Source organism: Dasypus novemcinctus, chromosome 24 (genome assembly GCF_030445035.2).
Source record: "Dasypus novemcinctus isolate mDasNov1 chromosome 24, mDasNov1.1.hap2, whole genome shotgun sequence".
Taxonomy (NCBI): domain Eukaryota; kingdom Metazoa; phylum Chordata; class Mammalia; order Cingulata; family Dasypodidae; genus Dasypus; species Dasypus novemcinctus.
The window spans coordinates 33339952-33367862 of record NC_080696.1 but is presented as its reverse complement, the minus strand read 5'-3'; the positions used below and the strand labels follow the sequence as shown (position 1 = coordinate 33367862).

Sequence of the window (27911 nt, the reverse complement as noted above, 5' to 3'; positions counted from 1 at the left end):
AAGAATTCTAAGGCTATCCTTTAAGATGCTGGATCTAGCTAAACTTGAAGTCAATCACCACTCATGATCCAATCAATTCCCTTTGGGTCTTAAGCCAGTTTGACCTACATCGTGCTGCTTGCAACTGAAGGAGTTCTACATGACATAGAGGTGGAGTGACTTGGGAATAAATTTTAGAGCTGGGGTCCAAAACCAAGTCTCACTGCCACCAAAGCTCATTCTCGACGGCCATTTCCTACTTATGGGATCAGAGGGCCAAATGTTTGCAGTATGGTATGGTAGGGCTGAGCAGAAGGAATAGGCTACAGACTTGCCTGAGCCCCACAAAGTCTGACATGAGATTGAGCTTTGAGGAAAACCACCTATTTGGGGAGTTCTCTCATCTCAGACCCAACAACCCTTGCATGAGATTCAAGAGACGTAACAACAGGACAATGGTATATTTATTTACAAGTGGACCAAAAAAGGCATACAGGCATTTTTAATTAAAAATAATAATGATGATGGTTTAAAAAGTCAGAAAAATCAATGATGTTTGAACCCTTTATGAGGAGTCTAATTCTCCACTCCTCTCCAAAAGAGAATCTCTTATGGAAAAAAACAAATCCAAGTTTTGAATGAACAAAAGACTCCAATATCATCTTCTGCTGCTTGGGTTCCTTTCCCTCCAGCCTGATTCTTGATGGACACCACTTGGCACTGCGGAGTTGCTGTGAGGCAAGGTTGAGAAGTTCACTGGTTTGATTGGTGGAGCTGGTGGGGGCTGCTGGGAGAATCCAGGATGTGTGTGTGTGTGTGTGAGTATTCCTAGATTAACCAGCATCCTGAGCTTTGTCCTGTGGTGGAAGTCCCAAAAGGTCTGGAGCAAGGGTAAGTGGCTCTTACTTAAACCCTAATCCCAGGTGGGTTTGGTCTCTTGCAACTTAAAAGCAAATATTTGTGACATGCACAGGAGCGGGCAGGGGGTCTACAGGAGCGGGCAGGGGGTCTAGAAGAATGGAGGACTGTAGAGGAGCCAGGTCAGCCACATTAGCTTCTCCTTCCAATCTGGGAAGACTGGGCTTCTTGCCCAGCGATAAACTTACCTTCCATCTTCCTTCACAGAAGCAGTTTTCTGGGTATGAGAGAGGAGGCAAGAATTTACACAGGAGGTAGAGGGGCTGGGTCTATCTAAAAGAGCCAAGTGTGGGCACTGAGGCTGGGGACGTCAGTGAGAGAGGGCCTCCTCCCAGCGCCCTGAAGGAGAGGATGTGAGGTCTCTGGGTCTCCTTGTTCTGCCCCAGAAGTGGGGGAGGAGAGGGTCTGCCACTAGCACACTTTGGAAAGTGTAGCAAGCCCCTGCGGAAAGGCTAGGGAGCAATCCTGAGGGGATGAGGACCCTGGTGGCCTTGGCTACCCTTCCTAGACACAGACACGTGGGCACCTGGCCCTGAAATACTTGGCCCCTGGTCCAGGGTTCTTGGCACAAAAACAATGCTGTGGCCAGTTCATGCCAAGTCGCTTTTCTTCCTCCCTCCTGGTCCAGTAAACTGCTGCTCTGCACAAGGGTGATTCTCGCAGTCCTAGGGAACATGGTGCTCAGTACATCCAAGGGATTTCCATGTAGCAACCAAGATTTGGGCTTGCTCCTGGTGAAAAGATGACCCAGGGGTCTGGCTGGAGCCTTGCCTTGGTCAGCCCTGGGAGGAGGTTGGGAAGGAGAGAAGAAGCAGGGATAGGGGTTGGCGGAGGCTGGTTGGCACTGAGGGTGCAAGTCTGGGCTAGCGCTGTGCTTTATCACGTTGTCAATTGTGAAGACAGGTGGTGAGAGGCTCAGAAATCTCACTGAAGCCTCAGAAGGCCCGGTGTTTCCTCTTCCAGGTAATCGTGGGGTGGCCAACAGCCCTGAGGAACTGAGGTGGAGACAGCAACCAAAACCCAATATCTTGGTGGATTTAACCATCCTGGGTCCATTTGTCAAAAAAAATTAACTCCACATCAAAAATAAACCTGAACAAACAGGTCAGAGTTCCCACTGGAGGGAACTTTCTTAGCACTGAAGAAAAACCAACCCACAAAAAAATCCATTCCCCACAGAACTGGAATAAGATGATGAAAAACGCAAGATATATCTACAGGCCCTCCCGCCCCCCCGCCACGCAGCCCGGGATCCAGGAACACTGTGCCAGGAGTTACATTCCAAACGAGCAGGAGTTATTTTATTTTGCGTGCCTGCAGTTCCCCACGCAGGGTGGCTTTCCTGTCCAAGTATGGAGAGGGGCGTGGACATGGTCCACCCCAATTAGTCTATCTTCACGGCAGCATAGATCTTGCGGACAAACATGTAGGCTGCATAGAAGCCGATGGTGCCCGTGAGCAGCCAGAAGGACAAGACCATGAGGGCGGTGTAGCCAAAGTAGAGGAGAGAGGGGATGAACTCAACGATGTCCAGCTGGGGCGTGGGCCAAGGAGAGAAGAACAGAAGGGTGGATGCTTAGTGCCAGGCTGCCATAGCAAACTGTGGGACCCCCACCCACTTACTGATCTAGTGGTGAAACTGAGGCCTGGCAGGAGGCAGGGGTGTGCTCCAGGCAGGCAGAAAGGTGTATGTTTGCCATTGCCTTGGATGTTCGTGACCACCAAAGGTTACTGTCCCCGTTTTACAGATGGCACAAAGGGGTTCAACAACACCCACGGTCATGCTGCTGGGAAGAAGAGGGAGCTGGGATCTGAACCTGAGGCAAAGTCCAAGGCCCAACCCTACTACCCCAGACGATTTCTCATGGGAGTAGGAGGAAGCCTTCCTGGAGAAAGGTCTGGGAGAATGGTGTGACCTCGGGGGCCAGGGCCAGAAGGCTATAGATAGAAATGGTCACAGCTATGGCTCTCCTGGCCTGTCCAGGTTCCCAGAACTGTACAACACTTGGATGGCTGGGGCAGAGTCAGAGAGAGGGGAGAGGAGTGTCCAAGGCTCCCAGCTTGAGCCAAAGAGCCACCACCAGCCTGCCTCAGCCTACTCTGCACTCCAAAAAATGCTTCTGTAACTTCTGTTAACATCTTACACTGTTTTCTACCTTGGAAAGTTTTAGACTCCACTGTAACTGAAGTAGAGTTTAGAGGCTGGGGCTGGCACGTTAGGATCTCTTACTGTTCTGTTTGCTGAGCCTCAATATCGGGACATGCCCTGTGCACAGGACCTGAGTGGGGCTGTTCCAGGGCTCATGGATAATACTTGACCATAAAATGCAGGACTCCAGAAGAAAACAGTAAAGGTGACTGTCTGAGACTCTCTCTCCAAGAACAAACACCTGAAACTGGGGGGTGAAGACCACATTGGTGGGCTCCAACTCCCACCTCTCCTCATTAGCATTCTCATGGCTAGAGATAGGGAGACAGGCGACAGTAATTGAGGAGGGGGTTTTAGAATAGAGAGGGAAGACAGGGCACAAGGTAGGAAGGACAGGTGGCCATGACATGATCTCAGGGGTCAGTGTAGGCGGCTATGCTAGCTAGTTTTAGTTTGGCCAGCACTGTTTCCTGTCTTCCTTCTTCCAGGAATTTTGGGGAACCCACTCCGTACTCTGTGGTCCTGTCAATTCCAGTCAATTCTAATATAAGACCTAAGCTAATCAAACTCCAACTTCTTAAGCTTTTCAGTTTTATCAGTCTATAAGTTCCCTTTATGCTTAAACCCATTCGAACTAGGTTTTGGTCACTTGCCACTCAAAAGAGTTCTAGTTAATATGGGCTTGTGGAGGAGGGAGATTCAATTTTTTTCTGGATGATTACAAGGATAAGACTAAGGTCTAGAGACAGAAGTTACTGGGAGACAGATTTTAGGGTGAATGGAGGGAAATTTTGATCATGATATGAGCTGTCCAGAGAGAATGGGAGTGTCAGGAGGAAGTTTCTCTATCACTGGATGTGCTAGTTCAGGGGTCAGCAAACTTTTTCTTAAAAAGGCCACATTATAATATTTTAGGTCTTTTGAGCTGTATCGGCTCTGTCGAATCTACGCAACTCTGCCATTATAGTATGAAAGTTGTCATAGATGAAAGGTAAATGAACAAGCATGTTCATTTTCCAATAGTTTATTTACAGAAACTGGCCCACTGGCCCACAGGCTGCAGTTTGTTGACCCCTGTGCTAGATGGTCACTTGCTGGGAGGTTGGAGAGGAGGGGCACAGTCACTAGACTGGAAGCAAGAGTGGAGTTCTTCAATAAATAATCCTCAAAGTCCTTTCCAAATATTATTTTTGGGAAAAGGCATTCCAAGCTTCAACCAACAGACCTCCCACCTCCATTTTGGGAATGTATCTGGCTATAAGCAGAGGACAACTTGCTTTTGGGCCCTGGAGGCCCACCAGAGTCACATCAAAGTCTTCTCAGAGGCCCATGTGATTTATGTGTCACTGATGAAGCTATCACCATTGCTGTGGGGATCTGTTTGTATTATCACTCACCCACTCTCTGGGGACAATGAGCTCTGTGAGTCTGCCTGAGCTGGGTGAGCCATGCTCCATTCTCTTAGCGCACACATTTCCTGGGGCCAGCAGCAAGGAGGACTTTGAGGTGCAGGCAAAGCCTCTCTCCTTACTCTGCAGGACCCAACAGTACTTGAAGGAGAAGGGAAAGCAGCCTTTGCAGACTGGCTGCCTGAGGTCCTAAATTTAGGTTCTAAAGGCTCTTTCCCCATTTTCTGCTTTTATCTTTATTAATTCACCTACTCTTTTTTCTTTCATTTTATTGTTCTTTTCTAGCCTCTTGAGGTGAATACTGCATTGTCAGTCTCTTATTTCCTAATAAATGCAGTTTAAGGTGACACACTCCCTTTAAGTACTTTCACTGTATCTCAAAAAGTTTTTGTCATGCAGTATTCCTCCTGTCATTTATCCTGAAGTCCTCTGTCTCCCAAACATACAAAACAGGGTCCCAGAACATAGATTAAGAGATGCATGTTCTACAACTAAAACAGTTCTCAAATAGCTTTGGTCTTCCCCATTGCTGGTGGAAAAATAAGATTCAGATACTTGTATTTCACCCCACAGCAGTCTCTCCACTGTTCTACCTTCAAAGGGATAAGGAGTTGCCTCAAGGAGGGTGGTACCTTGTTAACAAAATAAAAGATGGCATAGACCAGGACATAGAATGCAGATCCCCCGGAGACTAGGAAATTCCTCCACCACCAGCGGTAGTCCTGAGAAGGAAACAGAGGAACGGTCATCACTGTTTCCAGGTAGACCCTCTTCCTGCCAAGTCTCACAGCTGCCTGAAGCTACAGGCTAAGGACTCCGGGTAAGAACAATAATATTTGGGATGATGAAAAGGTTTTCTATCTTGATTGTGATGGTGGTTTTACAACTATATGCATTCCTGAGAACTTACAGAACTGTACACTAAAAATGGTCAATTTCACTGTTTCTAAATTGTACCTCAATTAAAAATTATCAATAATTAAAGAACAGTAATAACAACTAACATTCCTTGACTTTGCCTCCACCTGGCTCTCCTGTCCCGTGGCATAGCCTGCCTGTTCTCACTACATGTCAGGCACCATTCTAGGTACTATATGTGAATTACTCTTCATCGGCTCTCTTCATTTGGTCCTATTACTATCCTGACTTACAGAGGAGGACCAGAAGGCATAGGGAGGTTATACAACTTGCTCAAGATCAAGAGCCACTAAGTGGAGGAGCCAGGACTCCAACCCAGATTGTTTGTCCCAAAGCCCAAGCTCTATTCCTTCTTCCAAGAGCCTCTTGAGGAGTCTCCACAGGTAGGGCAGGCCACCCAATCTGCAACAGCCTGTTGGAAAAACTACTACTGGAGTGGACCTGGCATTGGCAAACCTACTGTCCTTTCATTCAGTTGCAGTGACTCCCCCATGCAACTACATGGTGAGATAGTTATTATTAACTTGAGCCTACAGCTGCAGGAACAGAGGTTAGGAGGTAAAGTGACTTGCTTACTCATAACCTCAGAGCCAGGAAGAGCTGACCACATGGGAAACCCAGAGCCAGCCTCAGAACAGCTTCACTGACCCATTCGATACTTTTTTCTTTCATTTTATTGTTCTTTTCTAGCCTCTTGAGGTGAATACTGCATTGTCAGTCTCTTATTTCCTAATAAATAAGCTCCCCTGCCCCCACCACTGACCGCCTTCCCCTCACCTCTGCACACAGCTGGAAGTATACCATGACGATGCTGATTTGAGAACAGGACACCACCAGGATGATGAAGACGAGGAACAGGAAGCCAAACAGGTAATAGAACTGATTCTCCCAGATTGCCTGTGGACACACCACAGCTCGCCTTCAGCTGGCGGCCTCTACCAAGCTGCCCCTTTCCTTGGCACACTCTGCCTGTTCCCAGGAACACCACCTCAGGGCAGGAATGGAGACACCAGCATGACACCATTGGTAGGTACCCTGGCATGCAGCTCTGACTGGTGACTGGCCCTTCCTCTCTGGAGTGGAGGGTGAGCCAGGCTGTTCCTTTTTTTTTTTTTTTTTTGAGGTACTAGAGCTGGGGATTGAACCCGGGGACCTACTATGAGCCACATCTAGTCCCCTGGTCTTAGTGGGGGGCTGGGACAAAGCTGACCCTGTGGAAATGACTCCCATCCAAATCAAAAGTAAACAGCAGACACTACTTTGGCTCACCAGGTGCTAGGCACTGCACTGCATATCTTACATACACCTCTACACATGAGCCTATGAAAGCTTGGCTGTTTATACCCGAGGAAGCCAAGGTTCAAAGAGGTTAGATGACTGGCCCAGGGCCACATCCAAAGAATGGAGGTGGCTTTCGTGGGAGGTACATATGGACCCAAGGGCAGCCAACCCATGCTCTGACCCTTTTCCTAGACATGGTAGGTGAGGCAGTCTTAGCAGGGAGAGGCCAGACCACTCCACAGCAGCAGATGCTCATCCAGTACTGACCTGGTGCAAAGCACTAGCTGTGCTGGGCAATGACCTGAGTCAGCCAAACTTACTTGGCCTGAAGAGCCCTCCTGCCAGCTTTTATCTTGACTACCAGGACACTCCAGGAACAGGAGTAATCATTATCACAACAGCTACTGTTTAACAAGCACTTCCTGATTGCCAAGCACTGTGCTTTTTACAGACGTGATCTCATTTTAGCCTCACAATGATCCTGTGCACTAGGGATCATTCCTCCCATTTTCCTGAGAGTTGTGACAGATAAAGACATGTAGGGACCCAGAACTCAAACCAGATGCAACAATACTAATCACAATAGTGAATGACGGCAGTATTACTGAAGCGGCCTCTATTTACCGAGGCCTTCCCAAACACCAGGCCCTAAACATGTGGCCCATTACATTTAATGTTCATGGATGTTCTGAGGTGGGACTGTGGCCCCATTTCAGCATGAAGAGTGGGGGTTCTGAGAGGTTAAATGGCCCATCTGAAATCTCACAGGCAGTAAGAGGCAGAGCACTTAAGTACAGGGGTAGAGACCAGGCTAGAGTAGGTGAGGGTCGGGGGGTGGGGGGTAGGCACCAGTACTCACACTGAAGATGAAGAAAAGCTCAATGAACATGGCGCCGAAGGGCAGGATCCCAGCCATGAGAATGCTGCAGCAGAAGGGGAGGGTTAACACTGCTAGGAGCCTGGGCCATTGGGAAGCTCCAAGCTCCCTCCCAAGCCAGCATGAATGAAGAGTGCCTATACGGGTGAGGTGAATCCTAACTCTTTCGGCATGCTTTTGTAACCATTACAAGCCCTTGAGGGGTAGGCAGCGTGGACACTGTTCTCCTCATTTTATAAATGGGAAATGAAGTTGCCAAGATGTGAGGTGACTTGCTCAAGGTCCAAGTGATGGTCTTGCTCTATCTCACCCTCTTCCATCTCCCTTCATCCCTCCTCCCCTTTCCTGTCCTGGCTCCTAGGCTGATACCAACTCTAGCTACCAGCTGGTCCTTTTTAGCTTGGGGTAGAAGCTAAACTACTGGAGCTGGCTGAAGTTCAGGAACATTGGTTAGAGCACACTTGGCAGGGAAGATACTCTTCCATGACCTCCTGGGGAGATGGCAGGATAGTGTTGGCCTTGCCCACTCTGGAAGCCCCCTGCCCTTGCTCCTGCCTGATGACTCACCCCACAAATCGGTTCATGTACCACCGCTGTTCAGGGATCTGCCGGGGAATCTGGTTGGTGCGCACGGGGTTGTCATATGGCTGCTTGCGGAAGCCAAAGTAGTAGCCCAAGTAGACGAGGGGCAAGGAGATTCCAAACCACATGCACAGCAGAGCCACCATGGTGGGGAAAGGAACCTGCAGACAGAGCACCTGTGAGGCTCCACAAGGCCCCGCTGCACAGGGTGGGAGCCCCAGGAGGGGGACATTCTGGGCTGCCAGGGAAGGAGGGGCCACACGCAGCAGGGCTGCCATGGTAAAGAAGGTCTTGCACACACAGTCCTGCCACAAGGCTCCTGTGCTCCTGGCCACAGCCTCTTGGGGTTGACACTAGTCCTGGGGGGAAGGCAGAATGCAGATATGGGGTGTCATTTGGGATCCCAGTGAAAAGGGAACCACAGCATCTCAGAGGAGCTCATTATCCTGGAAGGAAGTAGGGGGAAAACAGGGAAGGAAAGGACCAAGAACAAAAAGGAGAGATGAAGAGGCCAGAATGTAGGGAAATTAAATGTGGACTGTTAAGTGAAGGGGAAAAAAAAAAAAAAGGAAAAACTAAACTGCACATTGTTACCAATTCTGTTAAAACACAATCTACTATTAAGCAAAAATACGTTATACAACTATGGATAGAAGGACCCTATCTTAATTAAAAAACAACAATACTCCAATTTATATGTATATATGCCTGGAAAGGCCTATACCAAAAAAGTTAATCATATGTCCATATGTCCTTGAATGGACTGTGGGGGGATTAGAACTGTTCTTTTTTTTCCTGTATATTCCTCTGTACAGTATTAAGTTTTGTCAAGAATTGTACAAAAAGGAAATGAACTAATATATGTAAAGTGCCTAGTAAGTACCATGTTTGTTACTTTGTAATTTTATAAATTATATAATTCCATTTTAAATATGTCTATAATAAAGGAAAATGGACTGAAAGAACATATACTAAAGATCTTCATGTCTCTCTCTCTCTGGGTACCTGGATTATGGGATATTTTTCTTTTCTTTAACTTCTTTATGCTTTCCAAAGTGTTTACAATGAGTACATAGCTCATAACTGGGTGAAGAATGTTGGAAGGCAGAGCGAAGGAACAAAGGTATAAAAAATAAAGGAAGTGAGAAAGAACAGCATGACTCCGTCCTTCCTGAAGGTGCTCCTTGACTGCTGGCTGAAGTTGGAGCCTCATCCACAGCCATTAAGGGGCATCTGCAGGTGCAGGGGAGTTAGCCCCACTAAGGCCGGGATGGCAAAAGCCTGCCACACCCATCCTGACTGCAGCCCTGACAGCTGATGAAGACTTGTTTCCCCACCCCCAACTGAGCTCAAAATCCTACTCAACACATCCTGGGCAGCTGCTAGCAATGGCTGGCAGGATCCCCGCTCTAAGGATAGGATGGTCTCACCCTCCCCATCCTGCATCCACCTGCGGGGGCTGGGACTGAGAGGAGGGACACCAAGGAGAAAAGCCCTGTTTTGGGATATTGGCCTAATATACTTAGACCAGGCAGCTTGCCCTTGGTTGAGAATAAAGGGAAATTCCCCACTTGGCCCCCGGTCTGTGGAAACCTCCCTTTAGAGAAGTGACCTTTGGCCAGCTATCTGAAAGAGCCCACAAGGAAGCCAGCGCCAGGCCATGGACTATTGGATGGGAAGGGCTGGGGAAATCCCAGCCAGCCTTCAACCCCCAGGGCTGGGAACAGAACTCTGGGGACTCAGAAAAGGGAAGAAGAATGGCAGGAAGTGACCTGGGCAGTGGGGATAAGCACAGCTGGCCCTCCCTTCTTCAGGAGGGGGAGGAGAGAAGGGAGGGTACTTACCGCTCCTGATGAGTGCTTTCCCCAGATGAAGCAATTCAGGACAAAGCAGATGCCAAAAACCACACCAGGATAGAGTGTTGCCGTCTGGAAGCAAGAGGGGCCAGGTTGGAGAGCTGCCTCCAGACCAGAAGTCTCAACCCCTCTTTGTCCTTCAAGATTCAGTTCAAGCATTATTCCTTCCAGAAAGCCTTCCCTGACCCCCATACTAGGCAGGCCTCCTGCTCTCTGCCCTCTTAGATCCCTGAATGGCCCTTCATTGCCCTCATCCCAATTTGTAGTTATGGACTTTTTTCTAGCCTGTCAATGCCTGCCTGCCCCTAACAGATTGGGAGCTCCTTGGAAGGAGTGTGCCCATCTTGCTCACTGAACACAGCCCTCAGAACGCAGTGGCTGGTGGCAGACTTGGCCCAGTGGTTAGGGCGTCCGTCTACCACATGGGATCCACGGTTCAAACCCTGGGCCTCCCTGACTCTGTGGAGCTGGCCCATGCGCAGTGCTGATGCGCACAAGGAGTGCTGTGCCATGCAAGGGTGTCCCCGTGTAGGGGAGCCCCATGCGCAAAGAGGCACCCCATAAGGAGAGCCGCCCAGCGTGAAACAAAGTACAGCCTGCCCAGGAATGCTGCCGCACACACGGAGAGCTGACACAAGATGACGCAATAAAAAGAAACGCAGATTCCCGTGCCTCTGACAAAAACAGAAGCGGACAAAGACAACACAGCAAATAGACACAGAGAAGAGACAACTGGGGTGGGGGTGGGGGAAGGGGAGAGAAATAAATAAATCTTAAAAAAAAAAAAAAGCAGTAGCTGCTCAGTAAATCTGTTGAGTACGTGAATGAATACAATTTCTATAAAATACATGTCTGGGCCCCAACCCAAACCATGTAGATTATAACAGGTGACATACTGCAGTTACACTTTGAGTCTCAGGGATCATTGGCACTGGGCTCCTCATACATCATCTTGCCTGATCCTCACTGTGGTGCAGGATGGGAAGGAACGCCAGCTGAGGCCACTGAGGCCTGGCAATGTTAAATACGCCCTACTCTGACTTCACACACAGTCACTTAAGTGGAGCACAGTCTTGATCCAGAGTCTAAGCTTTTGACGCTCTGCAGTGTATTCTATTCAGTCAGAATCTGCTGGGCTGGGTCCTGGGCATATGGAACCAAAGCTCCAGGCCTGTAATTAAGGCTCCTCTCTGCCACTCTGGGCCTTCAAGGCCAAAGACTGACGGAGACCCTCTGCAATCTGGCACTCAACCTCCACTGCCAGTTTCACCTTCAGCCCACTGCCCCCTTCACCCAACAACCGGTCACTGCTCCTGTGCATTCCTGTCCCTGGGCCTTTATGTGTTAAGCTTCCTAGTGCTAACACTGTATCAAGGGCCTTGTATGCAGTCTCTTTCCATCCACAACCACCCTGAGAGAAAGGTGTAGTCATCCCCATTGGACAGAAGGAAAAAATGAGGCTCAGAGGGCTACCTGAGGTTATCAGTAACGGAAAGAACATAGCCAGCTGGAATCCAGGCAATTCCAGAATCTGAGGCCCCTCTGCTGGCTGCTTCCTCCTATTTGAAACCCTCCTCTTAGAGGCATTTCCTTGCTTCCTTTGTGTTCTCACTTTATGCTGCTATGCAAAAGGGAGTCCCTCATCTACCCTTGTGGCTGCAATTTATGGACTGGGCCTTGTGTTAGACATCAAGGGCACAAACAGAAAAAAACACTCCAGGGAGGAAGGCAGACCCATAAATGGACCAAAAACATACAGGGCACTATTTGTAAGCACAAATCACTGCCCACATTCCTCTGAAGCATAAAGGAGGGCACAGAGGAGACTGGGGAAAGGGAAGGATAGGGGAGGCTTCCAGAAGAGTTATGTTAGAGCTAAGACTTAAAGGAAGAGAGGGCATTAGCCAAGTGAAGAGGGAGGCAGTAGCCCAGGCAGAGGGGATAGCATAGGCAAAGGTCCAGAGGAGAGAAGAGCCACACGTCTGCACAGCTTTGGGCTGCAGCAGAGGCCCAGCTGTGGAGGGAGGACAGACATCCAGGGAAGGTCAGAATCGTGCAGGGAGGGAAGTGGATTTGGCTCAATGGATAAAGCATTCGCCTACCACATGGAAGGTCCAGGGTTCAAACCGAGGGCCTCCTGACCCATGTGGTGAGCTGGTCCACACACAGTGCTGATGCACGCGTATAGGGGAGCCCCACGCGCAAGGAGTGCGCCTTGCAAGGACAGCTGTCCCACGTGAAAAGAAGTGCGGCCTGCCCAGGAGTGGTGCTGCACACACGGAGAGCTGGAGCAGCAAGATGATGCAACAAAAAGAGACATGGTATTCCCAGTGCCACTGACAAGGATGCAAGCAAACACAGAAGAACACACACAGCAAATGGACAAAGAGAGCAGACAACTGGGGCTGGGGGAGAGGAGAGAAATAAATAAAAAATAAATCTTAAAAAAAAAAAAAGAAAAGAAAAAAGAATCGTGTAGGGAGACCAGGGTGAAGCAGGCCAGTCAAGGGTCCAGGAGAGAGGCCAAGATGTCTAAACTGGGGCCAGAGCCCTGGGAAGGGACAGGCGGGAGAGAATTCTGAACATCCTCAACACCTGATGTCTGAGAGCAGGTGGGGCACAAGGGAGGAGGAGAAAAGGAAGGTTCTGGCTTGGGGGCCTGCCTGGGTAAATGCCGGTGCCACCAAATGCAAGGAGTGGGTTTGGGGAAAAGAGACTGGGTTTGGTATGGGATGTGCTGAGGGACATGCTGGAGGGTATCTGACAGAAGACTTCACCAGGGAAAAACCTCACCAGGGGAGAAGAATGGTGGATTTTACTCCTTTCTAGACCCTGGCTCTCAGCACACTGTGCTGAGTAAAAAGGCTCGATGTATCAAAAATTCAGGAACCTTTTTTTGATCCTTCCAGAATAACCTTTACGAGGCTTCTTTATTCAGGGCTTACTATGGTTTCAGAATTCTGGGACTAGAGGCTTCTCCAAGTTTGGGCCTCCAAGGGATTCCCTAGTTCTCTAAAGCCTCACTTGCTCTGGCAAAAGGGACTCAGGGCTCCCTGGAAGGCAAGGTCTACCCCCAGGCTCTTTATTCTCCACCCCCCCTTGTTTGTGCTCACTATCTGCCCTCTTTATCTGTTCATCTTCTTTAGGAGGCACCAGGAACCAAACCCAGGACCTCCCATGTGGGAGGGAGGCACCCAATTGCTTGAGCCACCTCCGCTCCCTGCTTGTTTGTCTCTCATTGTTTCCTTGTGTCTCCTCATTGCCATCATCTTGTTGCGTCAGCTTGCCACACCAGCCCTTCACGCCAGCTTGCCATCTTGCTCGTCTTCTTTAGGAGGCACTGGGAACTGAACTCGGCACCTCCCATGTGGTAGGCAGGCACCTAACTGCTTGAGCCACATCCCCTTCCCCAGTAATTTTGACCGTGAACTTTGACATGCGGGTTTGGTGCCTATTATTCTGAATGCCCCATTTCTTCTCTTGCTCGAGTCACTGACAATATAGGCTAAAATAAATCTCAACTCAATCCCCTCATTTTATGGTTGAGCAACTAAGGCCCTAAGAGGTCCTGCTGCAAGCCTGTTGATAAGAGCCTAGTATTCCTGGTCCTTGGGCACATGTTCCTCCTGCTATACTGTGGCGCTGCTCAGCTCTGGCCCTAAAATCCCCATCTCATCTGCCTACGCACTGCCTCTTGAGCTGCTCCAATTCCTGGACCTCTGGCCTCTGCCTAGAAAGAAGCTCCTTAGCTCCCCACCAAAGCCAGGGGTAGGGGTGGGGGTTCAGGACACTTACACAGAAGGCTCCTTTCTTCCACCGATGGCCTTTTAGAGTACGATACAGACGGCCAGCGGAGAATCCACCAAACACCCTGTGGGAAAGTTGAAGGAAGCCACACTGAAGGGATCTGCCAGCTGGGGCGTGGAGGTAGGTACCAGCCCCCGGGAGCCCACACGATCACACCTACCCCATGAACATGAAGAGGAAGCAGGCTGTGGTCATGAGAGCGCCCCGGCTGGAGGGTGACAGCATCCCAAGCATGGCCACAACTGTGGAGGGGAGAGAGAGAAAGTCAGGGTGGCTGATCCCCAGGACACCAGGCAGATGGGACTAGATGAGGCTCCTTTCTGACCTTGGCTTTCCCCACAGCATGGTCCCTTCCCCTCTACAGGGGAAGAAGCAACTACTGGACCATGGCTGGCCTTTTTGTAACTGTAGCTTCCTACCCACAGAGTGCCTGTGATTGGACCTGGGACTAGGCTGAAAACATTATGAATGCTAGCTCATGAAATTTGCCTATCAAACCTGCATGGTGGAGCTTCTCCATTTTTCAGATGTGGGTACTGAAGTCAACATAGGTTAAATGGCTTACCTAAGGTCACAAAGCTTGGAGGCATGAAGCTAAGATACAAATCTAGGTAGACTGACTCCAGAGTTGTCTTTTAACTACTATATATGTATTTTGTTAAGGAAAAAGTCCTGATCCCAGTCCTAATCCTGGCACTGACTAGTTAAATATGACTCTGGGCAAGTCACTTAACTTCTGCATCATGCCTGACTCAACTGCAAAAGAAGGCCAACTTCACGGTGCTGATGTGAGGCTTCACTCACAGAGTGGATATGGTGGTGGGTGCTATAAACTGCTTGAGACCCATGAGGAGGAGCACTACTGTTGGGACCTGGGGTGGAAAGGACCTCTTGCTGAGATGGGTGGAATGATGAGATGTCCATCCAGTGCCGAGTGCTTGGCCTTCTTCTCTAGGGGGAAAAGCCCACTCTGCTCTCCTTGAGGTGCCCATGCCTCAGAATTACGTCCTATGCTCCTCTGGTGACTGGCCCCACAGCTGGTCCCACTGGGCCTACTCACAGATGACAATGAGGATCATACAGAAGAGTTGAATGCCTGAGCCCAGCAGGGAGCTAAGGATCATGGGGTACTGGGGTGGCCTGAAGACATCACCGTGCACCAGCTTCCACCCAGACTCTTCCATGGTGTCTTCCTGCAGCAAAAGGCCAGAGAGTGAGTCTGGTTCTTGGGGGAGAAAACTCCTACAGGTCCCACGGACCTATGTCCCTTAAGTGAGGCTGAGAGTCCCACAGCTGTCAATCAGCCTGCTCTGAATGGGCAGAAAATGCAGGAGTATAACTGATGTGAGAAAGTGCTTTGCAGAGAACTATCCATGGGAAAAAAAAGGGCATAAACATGATAGTTACAGCTATAGAAAAGGAAAATCTCCTCCAAAATCCCACAAACCTAGTGCATGGAAAAAAAAGTAATGTAAAAATATCAGAACACTAAAATGTTAACTATAATAGTCTTTGGTGAGATTCGAAGCAACTTATTTCTTCTGATTATAAAGGTAAAATACACTCTTACTTGCATAATAAAAAAATAAGTAAAATCAATTTTGGTTATATGGCATGAAATTCAACTGAACAAAAAGTAATAAATGTTTACTGTAGAAAAAATGTTTTAAAATACAGAAAAGACATAAAAAAGGAAATAGTAATGGTTTATACTCCCACCACTTAATGTTACCACTATTTTTATAGAATTTTTTTCAGGGTTTTATGTACATATATGTCTATATATACACACAGCTTTTAAACAATGAAATTGGGATTATACTGTATTTACTGTGCATTTTGTCATTTTTGGTTGATGTTAGATCATGACCATTTCCTCATATCAATAAATACTCTTTGAAGTTCCTATTTTATTTATTTCTCCCCGCCCCCTCGTTGTCTGGCACTTTGCTGTGTCCAATTGTTGTGTGCTGGTCTTTTTCTAGGAGGCATCTGGACCCAAACCTGGGGACCTCCCATGTGGGAGGGAAGCACTAATTGCCTGAACCACCTCCACTCCCTTAAAGTTCCTATTTTAATGTCTGCACAGTTTTTCATTGCTGGACTGTACCCACCATAATTTAATTAATCCATCGTATCCAATTTCTTCAATTACAAATAAAGCCGCAGTCAATATTTCTAGACAAAGACCTGGTCTAAGTTTTTGATCCTTTCCTTATGAGATTTTTTAAAGAATTAGAGTTAACTATTTTACAGTTCTTGATATGTACTACCAATTATTTTTCAGAAAATTGCCAATTTCACTTCCACGGGTAATATGGGAAAGTTCTTGCCTCACATTAACCTTCTTAACAATTAGTATTATTAAAAAAACAAAAAAACCCTGCTAATTTAATGATTCAAACTTTCTTGTCATGATTATCTTAATTTGCATTTTGGGAGGTTATCTTACGGTAAAAACGGATCTTCACATGCTTAGGGCCTTTGTAGTTCCTTGTCTCTGAAGTTTCTGCTCATCTTATGCTGATTATCACATTAGAAAAATTTTTTGGCTTGTTTTTTTTTGATTTTTATATTTTATATGAATTTTATCTTTTAAGCGTGTGTGTGCAAATGCTGTTTTGTGACTTCACTTCTCTGGTTTATTCATGCGTTCTGGCATGCAGCATTATTTTAAAATATTTACTCACATTAACCAAATTTTCATTCTATGATTTCTTCCATTGCATTTATAGTTAGAAAGCTCTTCCCTATCACTTTGTGTGATTAAAATTTTTTTTCTCCTTTTCAATATTTTTAGGATTTACTCTACTGAATGTTAATTCACTTGTATACATACACACAGAAAGACATACATTCACATATTATATACACATATATATACATGTTACACACACACATCCCTTCCTGGTCTGACAGGTCCACAGTCTTACCACTAGACCCTCTTCATTGAGATTGCCCCCTCTCTCTAAATCCATCCCTCCCCAGCCAAGTCTACGTACAATGTCATCCTCCTTGTTATAGTTGGCGATGTCCTTCCGGAGGGTCCGAATGATAATCATGCTCAGGATGCCTGAAACAGGTTGTGGGGGGGAGGGAGGGGGAAGCTCGTCAGCACTACCAACCCTGTCTTCTGTATTTCATGCCCCCCTGTGGCTTGGTGTCTCACTGTGTGACAGCTGGTAAGTCATGGTTTTTCTAGCAGAAATGCTATATAACCACCTCAGGTCCTCTTCCTGGGCATAATTCCACTCAGCTACCCAGGGAGGGATGCACTGAGGGCCACTCCCCAGGCAAGAGAAGGAAAGGACTGCAGGGATCGGTGGGGGCAGTCATAGGACATCACTTTTTATTCCAGAGGGAACAGCATCCCAGGTCCTCCATGGCTTGGTCCTACCAACTTCTCCAGCCTCGTCTCCTACTCCACCTTCTGGCGGTTTTTAGTTATCAGTTCAGATCATCTCTTTCACTTCTAAACCTTTATCTAGGCTATTTCTTTTGCCCAGAATGCTTCATCTGCCCTAATTCCTACTCACGCTTCAAGACTCATTCTGGATATCTTTACCTCTAGATACCACCAAACAGTTCAGAGGCCTCACATTTGTACTTCCACAGCAAGCTGTGTACATCTCTAGGCAACGTGGTGTAGTGGTTAAAAGAACAGGTTGGCTGACCTCTAGCTAACTTACTTAACATTTTAATGCTTAGCTAATGGGGCTTCAAGGATTGAGATGTTTGCAAAGTGCCTAGCAAGCAACTGGCTCCTCAGTAAATATTTAATAAACTGCAGCTAACATTATCTTTACTTCTTACACAACACTGAAATGAGCAGTTTTATTCTACCTCTGCCCACCACTCTCTCCAGTGCTCATGATCCTCCTATCATCTGGCTCCTTGCCAAGCTCATCACACTACAGGGCCATACCCTTGCTGGAACAGTCTTTCCTTGGATCTCTGAATGGTGGCTCCCCCTACTTCAGAGAGGCCTTCTCTATAGTAGACTCCAGCCTTTCCTCAACTGCATGTATTTGGTCACCCTGTTTATCTGCTTCATAGCACTTATCAATCTCTGGGACTGAATTATTTATTTTATTTTGTGTCTCTCTCCTATCAATAGAATATAGTCTCCATAAGGGCAGAGACTGGACTGGGCTTGCTCAACCCCCTATCTCCAGCATCTGCCACTGTGCCTGGTACAAAATAAGCAAGAACATAGTCTGTGCCGAATGAATCAATGAATGAGTACAATAATAGATGTAGCTGTTTCCCCCAGTGAGTTCACCAGAAACTGAATCTTGTTCACTTATATACAACTGACACTTAGTACAAAATCTTGATGTGTTTATACCCCACACTTGGCCCTGAGAACAACACCCTAGAAGTCATCTACAAGTGATGTGCGAGACTTCAGCCCTTTATCCCTCCTCCATCAACCCACATCTCTCACCTGACAGGAAGAAGACCACCACAACGGAGTTAATGATAGAAAACCAGTGGATCTGTACATCACTCATGGTCAGGTAAGTGTCCCAGCGAGAGGCCCATTTGATGTCACTTTCCTGGCAGGTGGGAGAAAGCACTTAGGCCTTCTGCTACAAAACTCCTGGCCCAGACAAGAACTTCCACCCCTGCCCTCAGGCTCCAGCCCCCTCTCACCTCCCAATGTACGGAGTAGGTGAAGTACAGCTGATTCTCCTTGGTGGGGTCAATTTCCTGGGGCGAGGAGTTGGTACCTTCAGGAAGGGTACATGAACTCTTCTCATCGGCTTTAAGGTCTGTGAGAGACAGAGGTCAGTCTGTTTCTGTGGTGGCCAGTGCCACTACCAAAGGACTGTTCTAGGGGGCTGCCCTCAGAGTCTGCCTGAGGGGGCTGCATGCTGCTGGAACCCTGGCCTCCAGGACCAAATTAGAGGTGAGAGACCCGGCAACAAAGCTTTTTAAACTGTGTTCCTCAGCACCTTGACCTTCCAAAGGGCCCCAGGAGCAGTGCATGGGAAGGAGGGAGGCAGACTCCGAGTCCTTCATTTAGTCAATCAATCTTCCTTGACTCAACTCACACATTCACTTACTCACTCAAATAGTCATATTCAACACACAAAACAACAGATTCTTGCCTATCATATGTTCAGTCATTTATCTAATTGTCCCTCTGGCACTTTAGTCAATGCAGATGCTTCCTTCAATCATTCATTCATTTACTCATGCCTTCGTCCTGTCTCCATCCATTCAACCAACCAATAAACACAGTAAGTACCTACTAGGTACCAGGTACTATGCTGGAGATAAAATATTAAGTAAAGGAGGCATGGTCTCTAACCTCAAAGAGCCAGTAGGACAGCAGATGTCAGATGATCATACATGTAAACATAAAGAAGTACTCATGAATCTCACTAGGGAGACAGTATGACATTAAAAAATGGGATGTCTTATATTGCATCTGTGTTAAGATTTTGCTTGTAAAGTACATTCCACAGTTAAAAAAAAAAAAAAAACACAGAAAACCACCACTGCAGAAAAGGCCAGGCCTGCCTGACTGAAGAGAGTCCCATGGCAAGTAAGGTTGAAAGGCACGGTGAAGTTGGACAGGTCATATCAGGTCCATCAGGGCTGGAGCTGGCCTCGCAAATTCTTGCACCACTGCTGAGCTGGGGCAAATTTTAGTCTCTGCCAATCTCTTGCAGAGGGACCAAAACAAAGAAATCTGCTGCCTAACAGCTTTGCCTGTAACTCTGCCCCTTATTCTTCAACACAGGGTGAGCTGGGAGGTTCCTGTGAAGAGGCCCAGCACTGTCCTAACTTGCTACTTGATCTTGGCCAGGTCACTAACCAATCTGGGCCTCTGATTCCTAATCTGTAACCACCACATACCTCCTAGGGTTGCTGCGAGGGATAAGAAAGGTAAGGCGCCCAGTCCAGGACATAACAGATGTCCGTTCCCCACCCCTGCCTCCTCTAATGGAAATGCAGTAACCCTAGCTGGGCCGGGCCCACATGCAAAATCTCAAGCCGCTCAGCCTGGAAGACATTTCAGGAATCATGTGTGAGAAGACTCAGTGTTGCCCAACCCCATCCAGCCCTGCCCTCTGGTCATACCTCCCCCCACTCACCCTCCAGCCTGATGCTCTGGGGAATCACCTCGAAGCGGACGACACGATACGTGTGCTCCTGGTCCTCTTCCACATCCTCCCGGTGGTAGTAAAGGATGAACGAGAGGTGATTATGCAGGTAGATCTAAAATGCAGCAAGAGGGAGAGCAAACCCGCTAGTAGCCAAGGAACAATGAGAAAATCACCCAGGGAGAATCTATCATGTCACTCCCCTACTCAGAAACCTTCAAGGGCTCCCCAGATTTACCAGATAAAAGCCCCACTCTTTGCCTTGCATTCAAGGCCTTCTATCATTTGACCCTAATATATCTGACTGTCAGCATCTTCTAAGACACATGAATTCACCCTTTCCACAAATGGTCCCTACTCTGCATCTCTGTTCACAGCATTCACTGCAACTGGAATGTCACAGATTGAACCTCCCTAGTTTTCAAGGCCCACCTCCTTGCCGACAACCTGAAGGCACAATGGGCTCCCTCTCAAAGCCTCTGGCATTGAATGCCACTGAAAAGCAACTGGCTTAAGATCCAGGGCCTTGGGAAACGGACTTTGGCCCAGTGGTTAGGGCGTCCGTCTACCATATGGGAGGTCCGCGGTTCAAACCCCGGACCTCCTTCACCCATGTCGAGCTGGCCATGCGCAGTGCTGATACGCGCAAGGAGTGCCGTGCCACGCAAGGGTGTCCCCCGCGTGGGGGAGCCCCACGCGCAAGGAGTGCGCCCATGAGGAAAGCCGCCCAGCGTGAAAAGAAAGAGCAGCCTGCCTGGGAATGGCGCCGCCCACACTTCCCGTGCCGCTGACGACAACAGAAGCGGACAAAGAAACAAGACGCAGCAAACAGACACCAAGAACAGACAACCAGGGGAGGGGGGGGAATTAAATAAATAAAATAAAATCTTTAAAAAAAAAAAAAAAAAAAAAAAAAGATCCAGGGCCTTAAACTGGATGAACAATTAGGATGAACCATTTGAGAAGAGGGGCTTTGCTTAAAAATATATATATATATTGTTTTTATTCTTCATTCTCCCTAAGTAATATCTGTAAGCCTTAAAATTAGAAAAATAAGCAAAGAGAATAACTGCACAATCACTGCCATTATTGGCGTAATTCTCAAGGGCAGTGCTACAGTGCTTCCACGGACTGTCTGATTTCTCTACACGACACCACCACGGGGCAGGTATCATTATTATATGCACTTTACAGATAAGGAAACAGGCTTTGAGAGGAGAAGTCAAGGTCATTCTGACTAGTAAAGGGTGGAGGCAGAATTCAAACCCAGGGAGCCTGTGTGCTCCTGACCACTACTTAGCCCTCTCTTCTACATACATTTTTTTTAAAAGATTTAAAAATTTTAAAAATTTATCCCCCCACAACTGTCTGCTCTCTGTGTCCATTCACAGTTTGTTCTTCTGTGTCCACTTGCAGTCTTGTCAGCGGCACCAGGAATCTGTGTCTCTTTTTGCTGCGTCATCTTACTGCATCAGCTCTCCATGTGTGTGGTGCCACTCCTGGACAGGATGCACTTTTTTTTTGCATGGGGCAGCTCCCCTTGCGGGGCACACTCCTTGTGCATGGGGCTCCCCTACGTGGGGGACACCCCTGAGAGGCACGGCACTCCTTGCCCATCGGCACTGTGCATGGACCAGATCACTACATGGGTCAGGTGGCCCTGGGTTTGAACCCTGGACCTCCCATATGGTAGGTGGGCGCTCTATCAGTTGAGCCAAATCTGCTTCCCTCTTCTACATACTGATGGCACTGTTTTTAGTCATTGGTCTTAATATTATAAAAATGGGAACCTGACTTTTTAGGGACTGTGTGTTTTACCTCCTTAAGCATCTACCAGAGCCTTGCCGAACTTTTGATAAACTATACCCAGGGGCACCAGGAAGAAACTTACTGTGGCTGATCCCCTCTTTTCTGTGTTATAAGCCTAGAGCTAAATGCTTCTTCCTTCTCTGTGGTCCCAGGGACTCATGACTTGTGGGATGCTGCTCCCCTAGCCCTATGATTCAGCAGGAAGGAAACATTTTACCTTGTTGACATCCGTGAAGCCAAGCCGGTAGCCATGTTCAAACTGCACATCTTTTTCCTTCTTCTTGTCATCACCGTCACGGTTGGAGTACAGCTCCAGCCGGGTGGCCACAGGGAGGTTGTCAGCGATGCTGGAAACCCAAAGCCCCACTCAGTCCCTCTGGACTGCCTCTCCCATCACTGCCCTCCCCTAAGGAAATTCAAGGCCAGCAAGAAGCAGAGATCAACTTACAGGTGAACATAGTAGTCCTCTGTGATCCGTTCAGCTACGAGACGGCTCTGTTCCACTGTCAGGGTCAAGGGCTTGCTGGAGTGGCTACACAGAACCTCACACTTCTTTTCACTGTTCATGAGAACCTGGAAAGGGGTGTTGACAATCCGGTCCCCTCTCAGCACCTCTCCTGCCATAAGAGAGACAGATTGAGCTCAGAGCTTCAGCCCTGAGGTTGCTGAGGTCAGCAGAGCCACAGAGACACAGAACTACGGGGCAAAAATGGATGTCCAGGGACTTTAGCAGTTCTTCAGGCTGGCATTCAATGCTCTTCCCAATCTAGCTCATGCTCTTCTTGCCTATCTAATCTCCCACCTGTTGCTTTCCTTACTTCCTTCACGCTCTAGCACCACCAAACTCTTCAGAGCTCATCAAACATACCACATGGAACACTGTCTCTGGGGACTGGAGTGCCCTTTCTGTCCCATGCTCTTGGGAAACTCCTTACCTTTTAAGCTCAGCTTCTGCTTTATTCTCTCGGGGAAGCCCTCTCTGACCTCTTCACTCCCTGCTTTAAATTCCCTCCAGATAGAGGTGGCATCATACAGTAGTAAAAAGAACAGGCTCTTGATTCCAGGCTGTCTGCATCTGAATCCTGGCTCTGACACTCATTAGCTGAGCAATCTTGAGTAAGTCACTGCTAGAGGTTGACTTGTGTCCCCCCAAAAGATATGTTGAAGTCCTAAAACCCATACCTACGAATGTGGCCCATTTTGGGAAAAAGGTCTCTGCAGATACAACCAAGTTAACTTGAGGTCTTACTAAATTAGGGTGGGCCCTAATTCAATATGACTGGTCAAAAGAAGAGAAGAGTCACAGATACAGAGATGAGATGCCACTTGAAGACAGAGGTAGAGAACAGAATGATGTGTCTATAAGCCAAGGATTGCCTACAACCACCAGAAGCTAGGAGAGAGGCAAGGAACACATTCTTCCCTAGAGACATCAGAGGGAATATGGCCCTGCTGACACCTTAATTTCAGACTTCCAGCCTCCACAACTGTGAGAAAATAAACTTCTGTTGTTCTAAGCCATCTGGTTTGTGGTTACAGCAGCCTAGGAAATGAATATCATCATTTAACTTTATTAAGCCTCCATTTCCTCATCTGTAAAATGGGGTGATAACTGCACCCACCTCACAGGGTTATACTGAGGAAAAAAGAAGTTGATCCAAGTAAAGTGCCAGGCACAGAGTAGGTAGGCAACAAATACTATTATTGTCATTAGCCTTACCTCTGTACCTTCTCATGCACCACTGATGGTATTTTGCATAGCTCTTTAAGGGCAAACACTGTTCCTAATTTACCTCTGTGTCTTCAGACTCTGGTTCAGGAAGGGAGGGGAGTGGGGTGAAATTCAACACCGGAGATTTTTTAGCCAAACTTCTTTTTTTTTGTCTTTATTTTTTTTAATGTTATATTAAAAAAATATGAGGTCCCCATATACCCCCCACGCCCCTCACTCCACTCCTCCTCTCATAACAACCTCTTCCTCCATCATCATGAAACATTCATTGCATTTGAGCCAAACCTCTTTTTATTTAATGAACTGGCATGTCCCTCTGTGCCTGTTACCTCAGAGTATCCTATTGCCAGATGTCATGCTAGCAGGCCTTGAGCAATTAGGGACTGTCAATTAAACTGAATGGCACTTACATTTGAGCCATTCTAACAATTCTACTATGATGTTGTGAAACTGGAGCAAGCTGAAGATCAAAAAGCCAAAAGGCAGGACTAACACCTCCATGTGCGCTTGATCTAACACTCACTTACCGAGTGTGGACCTGCTTGATGTGGTACTCTGTCTAGTCATCCATCTATCCATTCATTCATTCCCAAACATGTATGGGGCACCGGCTAAGTGCTGGGGTCTGAATTTACAATGGTGAACAGATGTACTCATGGAACTTATTATGGTCTAGTGGGAAGACTAGACCATAATGTCTTCCCACTAGATCATAATAAGACATTGATTAAATAATCACAATAATGATAATATATTGCCTAACAAGAAGAACTTGCTCTAGACATGGGGGAATAGATCTAAGAAAGTCTTCCTGAAGTGGTACCAGAAGTGAACTGTAATGAAAGAGAGGAGCTCAAATATGTATAGAGTCAGTGGAAGAATAATCTAGACAGAAAGAACAGTGTGTACAAAAGCACCCTTGGGAATGAGGGGAGAGTGGCAAACTTGAAAGACCTGTGTGCTTGCAATGCAGACTGCAGGAGGGGAAGTGGCTTGAGGTGAGTGGAGAGACAGCCTGGGCTAGATCTTATGAGGCCTGTGTGCCACACTGAAAGTTCTTTATCTAGTGAGCTACAAAAACCAATGAAGCATTTCCAAAAGGGGTAGGGAAAGAAGTTACCTGATTCTGATTAGAGAAAGATCATTCTGGCTATTTTGTGAAGAAAACATAAAGGCTGCAAAGAACTGGCTGGGGGCAATTACAGCCAGTCACCCAAGTGAGTGACAACGGTGGTTTGGGCTAGAGCATTGTGGTAAGGAGCTACTGAAGAGGTAAAATCTGTGGGATCTGGGACTAACCAGATGCAAGGATTGACTGAAGAGTGGAAGGAGGAGAGGAAATGTGAGGAAGACTCTACAACAGGTTGCTATAATAGATTCTAGGTGGGAAAACAGGAAGAACAACAAATTTAGATTTAAGCATTTTCACTTTGGATATGTCGATTAGATAGATACCTGGATTTGAGGCTCAGGGGAGAGGTCAAGACTACAGATGAAGTTGTGAGTTTTTGATATATAGAAGGCAAGTGATAGGGCCACATGGTACAACCCTCAAGGGGTACCATTCAGCTGTGGTGGTAGCTCTGGCAAATGATGCCTCAAGTGTGGATAAGACCACCTAGGAGAGGGGAAGGGTGAAGAGGGGTCTGGATGAAGCATACCCTCCTTGCCCTTTAGAAGCCTGTAGATAAGCCTCCAAAGCCCAGGGATGGACTGGTCAGAGGAGAGCAAGGAAACCAACAGGACATCTGCATGGCCCACTGCTGATAAGACTAGGGTCACTTTCTGCCATTTAACAGACAACAAAGCTAAGGACCAGAGAAGGACAGTAACTTGCCCATGATTATACGAGAGGGTTAAGGTGGTGTTAAACCCCTGGGTTCTTTCCTCTATACCATTTCTACTGTCCACCTCTTTTCAGGTCAAAAAGGAGCATGCCTGAGGAGAAGAACATAGAGAGAGGAACAGAGCTTGGGCCAAGTAAGACAGGTATCATTTCTTGATATTTAAACCAAGAAAGAAGACACACTGGTTGGGAATGGCTCATTTCTAATACAGAAGTATTCTTTTTAACTTTTTAATGCTTGGAGGAGATAGCCAGTCACACTACATAAGCAACAAGCCATGAATGTGGACCCTCTAAGATGGTCTGATGCTGTGCTTCACACATCCGCCATAGTTGCTCCAACACATTGACCACTGTGAAGATCATGAGCATGGCCCTCAGACAGCCCAATGAGCCTCTCTGGAGAATACAACTGGTGACAATAGAAAGAACTTTGGCTTTAGAGTAAAAAACCTGAGTTAAAATCTCTTCCTATTTTCCACATTACCCTGAGCAAGTGTTTCAACCTTTAAAGTCACTGTTCCCTCTGCTATGAAATGGGGGCATCGTATTTGGCCTGCAGAGTTATTATAAACATTCAAGTAAGATAATGGACAGAGTGTGGTACACCAGGGTATGGACTCTGGAGCCCGGGCTCCTGAGATTCTGCCATCTACTAGGTGAGTGGCCTGGGAAAGTAAACTTTACCTCCCCTTATCTAGGATGTTGAGCACCGCTTCCCACATATAAGGTCCCAGTTTCAATCCCTGGCCCCCAGTATCTCAAAAGAAAAAAAACAGGGGGAAGGATAATTTTTTTCCATAGAAGATCCCACTGAAGTCTCTATTTCTATACTGGGGCAAGAACTACTGTTCCAGCTTCATGGAAGATATGGGAGAGGTTCTAAGAGGTTAAGGTCATACTGAGGTATGCCCAACTGCATAGCCTTGGGCTGCCAACTCATCCACACCAGCTCCCAGGAAAAGGGAGATGCTGTTGAGAGAGGTCTGGTACCAGGAGGCCTAGAGGACCAAGTGGGTCAGGCTTCCCAGGCAGAGGCAAGTGACTAGACCATGATGTAGTGTGAAGAGATAAAGGAAGGATCTGTAGCAGGTAGGAGAAGGAACCTAGTCAGTGGAGCTAGACCAGGCCCAAGAGCCAATCTCTGTTCAATACCACAAGGCAAGATTTAGGCATAGGTGGTTTTTGGTGGAGGTGGGGCCGCTCACTTCTGGCTCTGAGACCTGACTCCAGCTGATCTGAGACCCTCCAATACATGGGAGTAGATATAGTTGTCAGTTAGAGGTTCTAGAAACATCTGACCCACGGGGAGCCCTTATGAGAGCAGGCAGCTCTTTCTGGTTTTCTCCTTTCTCCTTCTTAAGGCATGAAAGAAAAGGAAAGTCTCATAAGTTCCTTTAGGTCAGGGAGAGTACCTTTCTGCCTTTTTTATCTCTGGAGGACTTAACACATAGACAGGCATAGAGTAAGCATTAAAAAATGAGTCCTGTAAGCCTGAAATTCTGCCAACTGGAGGATTATTTAAATTAGGATCAAATGGCTACTATTTATGGAGCACTTGTGCCAGACACTGTGCTGAATGCTTCACACATTTTTTGAGATGCATCCTACACAGCTTAGCAAGAACTAAGGTGATGTCTCTGTGTTCTTTAGGGCCGAAGGTAGTCACTCTTAATTAAAAGCAGAACAGGTGACAGAACCACGAGAGAAAGAGAATCTAGAAATCAAGAAAGAGAAGGTACTAAGTAGTAGCCCAGAGCGCCAATTCTAAAGCCAGACTAAAAGGATTCAAAGCGTAGCCATTACCTAACTGTATAAGCAGAGGAAAGTCACTTAACTAATAAAATGGGGATAAAAACAGTAACTATTTCTCCAGGGCTGGTATGAGGATTAAATGCACTAATAAGTATGTAAATTACATATAACAGTGCCTAGCACTCATTTAGCACCCAGTAAGTATTATATAAGGGTTATGTACCATTACTATTTTGAAAAGACATGGGTCCCCCTTTGGGATAGGTTGACAGCAGTATGAAAGAAGAACTTACCCAGATTTTCTGCCTTATAGGTTATCTTTTTGGGCCGGCAGAAGGGCAGTGAGTAGTATTCATAAGGTAGTTGGGTTCGAGAGCTGGTGAGCTTCACAGCCTGATGGGAGAAGAGAGGCCCTTATTCTTCAATCCAGCAGAAACCTCCCAGATCAAGACGACTATTCCAATGAATCCTCCCAGGGTACCTACACATCTTTAGTACTCTTGGTAATGGTAATATCATCATCTAGTAAGCAAACCAAACTGCAGCAGACCCATCATACACAGCATACTGTGCACAATTCTGAATTATATTTCATTTTAGACTACATTAGTGATTTAGTTTAAAAACACACTCAAACTCAATATACAGAAAGTCTTGAACATGCTGATATCTTTTAACTCAATAATGTCCCTTCTGGGAATCTTTACTAAGGAAATAACTCCAAAAGAAAAAAAACTTTAGGGACCTAGAAATTCACACCTGATGGATAACCACAGCAGTCTTCCTGCAGATCCTTGAACACGTCACGCTCTTTCCCGCCTGGGGTTTTGATCCTGCTGCTCCTTTCTGCCCTGCTCTGTGCACATCTTGCTCCTCC

At 47.1% G+C, this 27911-nt stretch overlaps 1 protein-coding gene across 2 annotated transcripts in view; it reads right to left on the bottom strand.

Annotated features, from left to right (window-relative positions):
• Positions 1-425: 425 nt before the first annotated feature.
• Positions 426-27911, bottom strand: part of TM9SF4 (transmembrane 9 superfamily member 4) — a 59194-nt gene continuing 31708 nt past the window's right edge. The window contains exons 3-18 of one of the 2 annotated variants that reach the window (XM_058286872.2): positions 27328-27427; positions 22150-22318; positions 21919-22048; positions 19884-20007; positions 18433-18551; positions 18224-18335; positions 16779-16849; positions 14837-14969; positions 13937-14018; positions 13765-13840; positions 9958-10041; positions 8099-8274; positions 7514-7577; positions 6151-6270; positions 5088-5177; positions 426-2431 (exon numbers count right to left, since the gene is read on the bottom strand). In XM_058286872.2, coding sequence (XP_058142855.1) covers positions 2282-2431; positions 5088-5177; positions 6151-6270; positions 7514-7577; positions 8099-8274; positions 9958-10041; positions 13765-13840; positions 13937-14018; positions 14837-14969; positions 16779-16849; positions 18224-18335; positions 18433-18551; positions 19884-20007; positions 21919-22048; positions 22150-22318; positions 27328-27427 — 1800 coding nt within the window. In that variant the 3' untranslated portion in view covers positions 426-2281. The remainder of the gene's footprint in view (positions 2432-5087; positions 5178-6150; positions 6271-7513; positions 7578-8098; positions 8275-9957; positions 10042-13764; positions 13841-13936; positions 14019-14836; positions 14970-16778; positions 16850-18223; positions 18336-18432; positions 18552-19883; positions 20008-21918; positions 22049-22149; positions 22319-27327; positions 27428-27911) is intronic. The other variant, XM_058286873.2, reaches the window with a different exon arrangement.